Genomic DNA, 11,202 nt, shown 5'->3' on the forward strand with positions numbered 1-11,202 from the left:
CACAGTCTTCGCCATAGGAAAGAATTTAGTTAAGAATTTTTAAGCAAGATCCTCCCATTTGGTGATAGACCCTGGTGGTAGAGAATGTAACCAACACTTAACTTTATCCATCAGAGAGAATGGGAAAAGCCTCAACTTAATAGCATCTTCAGAAACTCCATTGAACTTAAAAGTGTCGCAAATCTTGATGAAATCTCTGATGTGCATGTTGGGGTCTTCAGTCGGAGAACCCCCAAACTGAACTGAATTTTGTATCATCTGAATCATGCTCGACTTGATCTCAAAGGTATTAGCCGAGATGGCTGGTCGGACAATGCTAGACTGAATATCATTAATCATCGGTTGAGAGTAATCCATCAAAGCCTTCAGATTTGCTTTTGGTTCTCCCACTGCAATAAGTGCTTCTTCTTCAACTTTCTCCTCGACAAGAACTTCTTCAAAAACTTCACGCTACTACAACTTCTTCCTCAGCTTGATCCAGTGTTCTCTTATGAGACCGAGAATACGTATGCAGACATGCTCGCTAGAGTACCTGAAACAGGACAAGGAAATAAGTAAGTAACAATGTCTGAGTCAATGAACTTTAACGACTACTGATGACAAACATATAAATTAAAAATTAGCCCCAAGTCCCCGGCAGCAGCGCCAAAAACTTGTTAAGATGAAAACACATGCTAATATTCATGCAAGTATACGCGTTAACAAGTAATACAGATTTATTTCTAGTTCATTCCCACAGAGACTTGTTAAGGTTAATTTCAATCAATACACTTATGCAATAATGGTATGGTTATTATCCAATGCTAAGACGATTAACAAATTGAGATTTTTTATAACTATGATTAACTAAGAGATTATACTAAAGAACATTAACTAAGAGATTTAAAAGGATTGATTACTATATGACACAAACATGGGATTCTAACTTCATTACTACTTCATTCAATAGCTTCTTTATTCTTAACCTTAACATGCAATGGTGATGACACTAATCAGATAACACAAAACTGATAAATGCCAACTTTTGTTGTACGAATACCATACTACCAGACATCCACAAAAGAGATAGAAGCTGAATAGACACCAATTATATTGAGACCCTATATGTCTATAGAATTTGACAACATAAAGGTTTAATGCACAAGTTATCTATCGTGATTATATAGGGCAAGTAAGATGGTTAAAATTACCTATGAATTATCCATATCAAATATATGAACCTATGCTAGCATGGAAATTTCTAAACCTCTAAATTCACTTTCGCTTCATTAGAGATTAACACACCATCTTATAAGTTCGCGACACTCATAAGATGAATAAGCACAACCAATACTAGGCTATCATACAATCACCACACACTAAGACATCGAAACAAATTAACTAAAGAAATCCATAAGTAAATTCGCTAGAACCCCACGATAATGATTAGCCCATAATCGGACTCATCATCAACGTGGGTTCCGATGAAAGCATGGTATAATAAACGTAGTCTTTATACTGAATGAATAATAAAACCAAGTATGTTACACAAGAGTATACATTCACAAATAAGAAAACTAGCATCCAAAGTTACAACTTAAAACATAGAATCACAAGAATAAACTAGATCCTCTTCGCCTTGGTTGAATTGTGCTATACGGTCTTCTTACGCCTTCTCCTTAAACTTTATTACGTCTTGTCATGAAAAATGATCATAAGTTATGTTTATATAGCAACCCATGCAGATTAGAAGTTCAGCTGATCAAAATTAGAGTACATTCAGGATTCTATGATCCCGACCTGGCGCTGCCGCGTGCTTCACCTGCGTGGGCGCGCTGCAAATCTGCATCCCGGCGCGAGCGCACGCTGACCTTCTGCAATATCTTCTTTTTCTTATTTTCTTGGCTGGTTTGAGTTGACGATCCATGAGGTTTTATTAAAGACACCATCCTAACACCCATTGAGCATGATAATGCCAAATCACCTGAATCCCTGATATAAGCATGAAATGCAAAAACACTATAAAACACATCAAAAACACAAATAACTTGAGTACAAAACATCAATTTAAGCCTTTATAGAGCATCCCAAGTGGACATAAATGCCACTTAATACCTTCCTGTGGTTGCATTACAGGAAGGAGTTATTCAATAGAGTACCTGTAACAAATTGGTTGGTAATAATAATCTCCTTCTTCCTAACGAACTTTCCCAAATAACCATGGTTAAGTCTCATCCAAGACATCTTTCCTATTTAGGGCCACCCTAAGATCCTTCACAGGTAAGGGACTAGCTCATATAGAATCATTTACAGTCTCTTTTTCATCAATAGGGCGCGCCCCTCCTTTATTAAGAGGGCGCATCTTTATCGCGTCTTTATCTTTCAAGTAAAGAGGTAATAACTTTTGATATACATTTGGGCGTGACTTCATATGCCTACAGGGCACGCCTACTGTCTTTTCTGCAAAAAAGGTTTTCTTTATCTTTCCCTTAATTTTAGGCATCAATTTATCAATTAGGCCCATTTGACCCGATCGTGACCTGAATAATATCTATACCAAATTTTGGGCATAACAACTACCCCCCAAATTCCATATGCTATTAAAAATGGGATTGCAATTTTATTCATCATATATCGAGAAATTTTTTTAACTTTGGATTTTAGAGAGGGCACGTCATTTGGATTCAAGACGGTTCAAAATGGTTCCCCTTCTTTTTCGGAATCATGATCAACATGATTGATTTGATTGACAGTTGTCACACACGTTACTCTTAACTATAAATATAAGTGAGAAGTCATAATTTTTCACCTTTCACTTTACTCTTTCATCTCTTTCCTTTTGAAGAACTCACACTTCCGGAAATTTCAAACAAGACCGCTCGGTTCTTCATCATTTTACAACTTTTTTCCGATCAACTTCTCAGGCAGTCAAAAAGGTACATGAATCCTTCCTCTTTTTAATATTTTGTTGAGTAATTAGTAATGCATGTAAAAAAAATTGTTCATCTTCTTGAACATAGGTGTTCTTGATATGTATGTATATGTGTATATATATATGCATATATTCTACTTTTGCAATTTAGATCCGTAATCTTAGGTTTTAAATTTTAAATTCATGTTCTTAGAATTTCAACCGTTATTCCAGAATAATTTACGCCCAATTTGGATCTAAGACGCACCTATTCACTCTTACGAGCAACAATCTCATCGTATCGCATAATTTGCCTAGGGCGCGCCGCTTGTTTTTGTTCATAATAACCATCTCTATATATTTTTAACATAGACGCGTCTCCTCTTTCTTTTTATTTCAGCATTTATGAATCGTAATAAAAATCCTCCGGGCGCGTCTTTTCTTAAGGCACGCCTTCCACTTTATCATTCTTTGTCTTATTTTTCTTCTTTTTGGATGCGCCATCTACAATCATTTCCTTTTTATTTGACAGCTGGAAGACGAGGGCGCGTCTTCTCCTTTTCATCCGTTCAAGGATTTTTGTACCAATTTATGGATCTATTCCCCTCTAGCCATTTCCTTCAAGCCAGACTTTCCAGAGGCTCAAAGGACCTCCGAGTTTTTTGAACAAGAGGCACGCCTTTATCGAGAGTTTAAAGAAGGCGAGCTAATGGCGGACTCTTCGAATGATTCTTTGGAAAACATTCCTTTAGCTCGGAGGAAGGGTAAATAAAAGCTAGTTCAAAAGGAGAGATCACTAGATCCTATCGACACGGAAATAGATGATTGTCTTGAAGAGATTAATATGGATAGGTACAGAGGCACTGAGATTTGTGTCACTGTTGGGGCAGGACCATCCAAGGTTTCCTATACAGCAATTTCTCCAAAACTTTCTCCTCAACAATCACAAGATGTGTCTACATCTCCTAATTCTGAGGGCGCGCCTGATGAAGATTCTCCTAAACTTAAAGAAGAAGTGAACTTCTTTGATGAGGAAACCTACCAATTCTCAAATTCATCTGAACCCTATCCCGTTCCTTTTGAGCACTGAGAAGTTTCTGATAGTGAGGTAGATTTTGACTGGAGTAAATAAGAACCATGCACTGAAGCAGTGAAGAAACGCTTCAGGAAAGAACAAGGCAAGTTGTTCTGCGTTGGATTTTCTTCATCATGTTCAGATGAATAGCTAGAGTGGCTGGTGGACTTCTATGACATGGAAGGTAGATGGGCGCATCCTCTGAGCATGATGCGCCATCATATTTTTAACTATGGAAGAAATTTCAAAATTCCTAGAATGGTCACAAGCCCAAAGTTAGTCTCCCCGGGAGTGGGCGCGCCTCTTCATTTCTATCTGAGGGAAGTAATCGAATTATATGACCTGCAAACCTCTTCAATTATTCCCCAACAGCTACAAGCTTGTTTTGGCACTGTACATTATATACATGGATCTAGGGTTCCCTTCACCTACCAAGGAAGAAAGTTAGCCATTTTTTTCGTCTCAGAAAATCTGATCATGGCTACTACTATTTAGTGGTGGATAAGCAACACAATAAGAAAGGCTTTTCATTCGGTAAGGTTAGTCATGAGAAAGGATGGGAGGAGAACTTTTTCTACCTATATGATGTCCCCAGAATAAAAATACAGTTTAATAGACAACCAAGCAAGGGCACGCCCTATTTATTTCTATTTACTCTTAATTCTTCTTTCTTCTTATGTTGTTTCTTCCTTCTGCACCAGACAAGCCATCCGTGTGAAAGCTTGAGGGCACGCCCAAAGCCCGGGAAGAGGCTATACTTAGGATTGTTGTAGAGAGATGGAACCTGAAAATGCTTGTTACGGAGTCCAACTTAATATGAGTCGACATACTGTCCGATGTTGTTGGGACTAAATATAAGTACAAAATTCTGAAAAGGCGTCCCCGTCGCTCATGCTGTAGAAGTGGACAACGATGATGAGGAGGATGAAGAGCAAGATGACGATAGTACTACTAAGAACAAACCTCCATTAGGTTTGAATATCACTTGTACCTGTTGGGGCGCGCCTTCCCGTTAGGACGCGCCCTCTTTATACTTTATTTTTCTACCTTTTTTATTGCCTTAATTTATTACTTATTCATATATCGCATGTTATACTTTATTTGCCTTGTATTTGCATTTATCTCTTATTTCTGCATATCATTGAGTAAAAGTGCATCATAAAAACGCATTTGTTACTTCTTTAATAGTCATTTTACCCTGGATGGGCGCACCCTATACTCCAGGTGCGCCTTTTACTATTTGAAATGATACTTTTAATATATTTTATGCAGAAACGGCTCCTCCTAGAATTCCCAAGTCCTTTGGGGCGCGCCCTGGCGACAAGCCTAAGGTGCATGTATAGAAGAAAGATACTTTCAGAGCTCAAACCTCCACTCCAGCTCCTGCTCCCATTCTTCAAACCACTCATATTCCTAAAAGAACAGTGGTAGACCTAACCTAGGGCCAAGGAACGTCTAAAAAAGCTAGGACAGATGGCGCGCCTTCCAGCTCAAAATTTCTAGCGCTCAATCACCTCGGCCCTATGGCTTCCCTCTATGTGACGGATGAGGAAGTCAAAGAGTGGCAAGCTATGAGCTTAGAAGAATCCATCAAAGCCTCAGTCAAGGCATCCTACCAACTGTTCTACCACTCTACTCAATTTATGAACAGGCACTTGGAGGAGAGGGCACGCCTGGAGAGGCTAAAGAGTGATAACAACATTCTTCAGAATAACTTAAAAGACAAAGATCTTCTCCATATAAAGGACATTAAGGCCAGAGATTCTCAAATCACCTTACTCAAGGGTGAAATAGAAAACCTTAACTCCCAGCTCGAGATTTCCAATAAAAGGATGAACTTCTTCATACCGAGATTGCGAAGGTGAAGCTAAGGATCCAATACCTTGAGTAATAGCAAAAAGATGGTCGGTTGGATGAGAAGAGAGAAATTATCGACGATGCTTTCGCTCATGGATTCTATTTCTATAGAGTCGGTTTCGTGGCAAATGATCGTGATTATTTTTTTGAGAAATTCGGTGAAGAGATGGTGGCGGAGATGGTGGCGGAGATGGTGGAGTTTAAGAAATAATATGCCGATGAAATCAGAGAAATGAGGGGGGAACTCGGGTAGAGGAAGACAAGGGCGTGCCTTTAAATGAAGACAAGGACGCGCCTAAAGTTGATCAGTCTGACCCTTCTTCAAATAATTCCTCCAAGTGAAGATGCACAGGGCGCGCCCTGAGCTTCTTTTAAATTTATTTGAACTTAATCTCTTAATACTTTGAGGTGCCAGCCCTCTTGTAATATTGAGCAAAGTTGTAAGACTAAGTATTCTGCTACTTTTTATTTGCTTTATGATAATCGTTTGGTATTGTCTTTTCTTGCATTTATCCTCACCAATTCCTTGCCTTTACTAAGTATATAAGGATGAAAACCTTTTCTTGCAAGCAAAAAATTCCTAAGTTGCAAATATATTGGGAGCTTCTACCATCAGGGCGCCCCCCTGTAATTTATCATCTTATACATAAGGAACGGATTGTAGGTAAACTTTTACTGAGGCCCGTCCTTTAACGAAAGCATTACCCACGTTTTCCAAAGCACATTTGTTTTTTCTGAGTTATTCCATTTTGCTTTTTAGGAAAATAAAATTTACATAAATTAAGCATTACCCAGGTGTTTCCTGTCACAGGGAGCGCCCGAAAGCTTTTATCCATGAGTCTATTTTATGGAACTACCCGAATAATTTTCATTAGTTAATTTATTTTAAGACGCTTCCACCCGTAGGGCGCTCCCTAAATTTTAGAAAGCGTCTCATGCGCATATCAACATTCCTTTTAAGTCAATAAATAGGGGGCACACCCTTTCATTTTTGTGCAATGATTCCCCCAAGAAATTATTATTAATCCCTCCATCCCATTTTAGTTGTCACATTTCCTTTAATAGAAGTCAAATTGACCAATTTTTGACCAAAGATTAAACATTACTCTTATATTATTTCAAAAAACTAAAAAATTATATATTAAAGTAGATTAAATCTACTTTTCGGTGATATAATTTTTTTATTTTGTTCAATTATAAACTATTAATAAACTTCGTTCAAACTTAAGTCAATTTGACCGGCACAAATCCAAATGTGACAACTAAAATGGGATGGAGGGAGTAAAACACTTCCCTTATCAAGACATGCCTTGCCTTAAAAAATGGTAATATAGAACATAGTATAGTGGGCACGCCTTAGATGACTTAGGGCGTGTCCTCTATATTAAACAACTTTTTCCTTTTATTTATAATGCGCTCTAGTGTGAAAATTACACCAGTCCCATGGCTACTATGCTCTGTGTGAAATTAAAAAAAAATTCTTTTAGCTAATCCTAAAGTTCATAGCCATATATACTACCCCTAAGGCTAAGAAGAATTTATTTGCTACTAGTATATTACATAAAATCAATCATAGAATTGAGGGGGCCGAGGTCGTGCCCTAATAATAATACTTTCGCAAGTGTTCTGCATTCCAATATCGAAGAATAAGTTTGTCATCCAAATCCTCCAAGCGATAAGTTCCTTTCCAAAGTATGGATTTGACTCTTTACGGTCCTTCCTAATTAGCTCTAAGCACGCCATGCTGGACTATTTTGGTATTCAACATGATCTGTCATAAAACATGATCTCCCACCTTATAGGGCACAGACTTCACTTTCTTGTTAAAAAACTTGCAATCCTCTACTGATATGCAACAAGTTTCAACTGGAAATTCATTTTAGCTTCATCCAGCAAATCCAAGTGGAGCCTTTGATTAAACTTTGCATCTTCCTCAATGAAAAAATTCCTTCGTAATGATCCAGCTCCCACTTCCACAGGAATCATAGCCTCATACCCGTAGGTTAGCATAAAAGGGGACTCGCTAGCAGTTGACCTTGGAGTTGTATTATAAGACCAAAAAACTATGGGTAGCTGCTCTGGCCAATCTCCTTTCTTTTCTTCCAACTTAGCCTTTAGAGTGTGTTTAGTGATCTTATTTATGGCCTCAGTCTGGCCATTACTCTATGGATGATAGACAACAATGAAATCCTTCTTGATGTGCAAGTCTTCGTAAAGCTTCTTTAATTCTTTGCCGTCAAATTGCTTCCCATTGTCAGATATGAGCTTGTATAGAACACAAAATCTGCAGACTATGGAATTAAAACAAAATCTTTGATTTTCTTAGTCGTAATCGTGGCCAATGGCATAGCTTCCGCCCACTTTGTAAAATAATCAACAACTACCACAAAATATTTCACACCCCCTTTGGCCTTGGGAAGTTCCCTAATGAGGTCAATTACCCACATAGTGAAAGGCCAAGGACTTGACAATAACGTTATGGATGTTGTCGGGGTGTTAGAATAATTACAAATCATTGGCAATGATCACACGCCCTAACAAACTTGAAAGCATCTTCTTTCATGGTCGGCCAATAATATCCTTGTCTAATGACTTTTAATGCCAACGAACCACCCCTCAAGTGGTTGCCATAAATACCTTCATGCACTTCCCTGAGAATATAATATCCCTCTTCTATGTCTACACATCGCAGAAATGGATGGTTAAACCCTCTTTTATACAGCACCCCATCATATTCAACATACTTCGCAGCCTGATAATGAAGGCGTCGAGCCTGTAGTTTGTTTTTCGGCAAAGACCCAGCACAGATATAATTATGAATCACGGTCATCCAAGTCTCCTGCTAGATCCCTTGCATCTGAAATACGCTTATCTCTGGGATACTTGGAATTTCCTGAATTCCCAAGGGAATTTGTCCTAGCAACACGCTGTCCATTAGCGAATCCATTTTTTCCAAGGCATCCGCATTGCCGTTCTCTTCTCTTGGCATGCCTTTCAGCTTGGAGTTACCAAATCTTTGGAGTAGGTGCTGCACACATCTCATGTATAACTCAGTTCAAGGTTCTCGGGCTTGGAACCCTCCATTAACTTGATTTACTAACAACTCCGAGTCACTCTGCGCTATCAAATTCACAACTCCCACCTCCAAAGATATATTCAAACCATTGATCAGGGCTTCATACTCAGCATCATTGTTGGTGACATAAAACTTGAAGTGAATGGTAGTCATCAAATGATGTCCCTCTGGGGTAATCAAAGAAATCTCAACTCCTACTCCGTTATTATTGATAGCCCCATCGACATGTAGAATCTACCAAGGGTGTGGGAACTCTTCTCTCACTTTGTCAAAGGCATTCCCCTGTGAGGAAGGTTCTGCCAATACTATAGCCTTCTCATCTACCTCGGAATCAAACTCAAGTATGAAGTCATCCAATGCCTGTCCCTTAATACTTAGCATTCTTACTGACGACTCTGGCTTATGTAAAATGTTCCTTAAGGGATAAGTGGTGCGGACCTCTATCCGATGAGCTTGGAAGTATGGCCTTAATTTTCGTGCCGCAAGGACGAAGGAATATACTAACTTTTCCATGCTGGTGTATCTAGTCTCTACATCCATCACTCTCTTACTTACATAGTACACCAGTGATTGGAGACCCTTTTCCTCTCTTACCAACACTGCACTGATGGAATATTATGAGACCGCCAAGTAGAGAATCAATATTTCCCCCATCCTCTGGCTTTGCCAACATAGGAGGATTCCCCAATTGCTTTTTGATTTTCTAAAAATCTTCCTCACATTCCGAGGTCCATATGAAATCTTTTCCCATTTCTTTTATTGCCTTAAAAACTTCCTTGCATCTGTCTGAATATTTTGAAACAAATCGATTCAATGTTGCAATTCTCCTCGTCAAACTCTGTACCTGCTTGATGCTGGTGGGATATTTCATGTCTACAAGAGCTTTGATTTTCACGGGATTTGCTTCGATTCCTCGATGGTTTACCATGAATCCAAAGAACTTCCCTGACTCCACGCCAAATATATATTTCTGAGGATTCGACTTCATTCTATACTTTCTCAGAATATGGAACATTTCAGCCAAATCTGCTATATGATCCTCCGCTCTCTTGGATTTCACCAACATATCATCCACATATACCTCCATCGTTTTCCCGATTTGCCTCTTAAATATCCTATTTACCAACCTTTGGTAAGTTTCCCTGACATTGATTAGACCAAATGGCATCCCGATGTAACAATAGAGACCCCATATTGGTGATGAAATATGGGTGCTCTTGGCCAGGTTTATACATGGGAATATGATTATAATCAGAATATGCGTCCATGAAACTCAGCAAAACATGTCATGATGTGGCATCAACCAACTGATTAATCCTTGGAAAAGGGAAGCTATCCTTTGGGAAGGCTTTGTTTAGATCTGTGAAGTCCACACAAGTTCTCCAATTTCCATTGGGTTTTCTTACTAACACCAAATTGTCCAACCATTCCGGGTAAAAATATTCTCTGATTAGTCCGATATCCAAGAGTCTATCCACCTTCTCTGCTAAGGCTGCAACCCTTTCTTCCCTTACATCCCTGCCTTTACTCTCTGGCAAGTCAAACATTTGCTTCCCATTCTGCTACGTCCCTTTTTATGTTAGCCACGAGTAATATTCCTTCAAATCCCTATACATCTTGGTGCTCCCCCGGTGAATGGAATACCTTGAACTATGACTCTCATCTAAAATCTTGTCCTTAAGCTCTTGAACATTGGGAACCCAAATCCTGTAGAAATAACTTATTATTCCCTTATCATCTTTCTCGGTATTGATCTCTTCTCCAGTGATTGACTTTCTACCTTTATTCATCGCTTTTTCTTGGCACAATCAGATCTTTTCCAATAACTCGAGCTGCACTGTGATTTCAAACAGCTTTTTGGTACCGTCTCCGGTTACCATCACTTCTATCTCCATTTTCTCGAAATCTCTTAATCAACTCTTTTGAAGTCATTATCATCTTGAGTCTCTCCTTCCTACAAAGGGAGTAAGCAACCATATTGGATTTCCCTGGATGATAAAGAATCTCACAATATTAATCCTTGATTAGCTCTAACCATCTCCTTTGGTGCATATTGGGCTCTTTATGCGTGAAAATGTACTTGAGGCTTTTATGCTCTGTGAAGATCTCACACTTCTCTCCATACAAGTAGTTCCTCCAAATCTTTAAGAAAAAACAATTGCTGCAAGCTCAAGATCATGGGTAGGATATCAAATTTCGTATTCCTTCAGTTGTTGTTAATCCCAAACAATTTAACAAAGAATTACAGAAGGGGGGTTGAATGTACATCTGGATTCTTTTCAATTTCAAGAAGTACTCTATCTC

At 38.7% G+C, this 11,202-nt stretch overlaps 1 protein-coding gene across 1 annotated transcript; it reads right to left on the minus strand.

Moving 5' to 3' along the window:
- Positions 1-8,334: 8,334 nt before the first annotated feature.
- Positions 8,335-9,438, minus strand: LOC141719038 (uncharacterized). Its single transcript, XM_074521423.1, has 3 exons — positions 9,163-9,438; positions 8,689-8,850; positions 8,335-8,595 (listed from the first exon to the last, which is right to left on the minus strand). Exons 1-3 carry the CDS (start codon positions 9,436-9,438, stop codon positions 8,335-8,337), a joined length of 699 nt encoding a protein of 232 aa, XP_074377524.1.
- Positions 9,439-11,202: the final 1,764 nt, after the last annotated feature.

This window comes from Apium graveolens, chromosome 4 (genome assembly GCF_009905375.1).
Source record: "Apium graveolens cultivar Ventura chromosome 4, ASM990537v1, whole genome shotgun sequence".
Lineage (NCBI taxonomy): Eukaryota > Viridiplantae > Streptophyta > Magnoliopsida > Apiales > Apiaceae > Apium > Apium graveolens.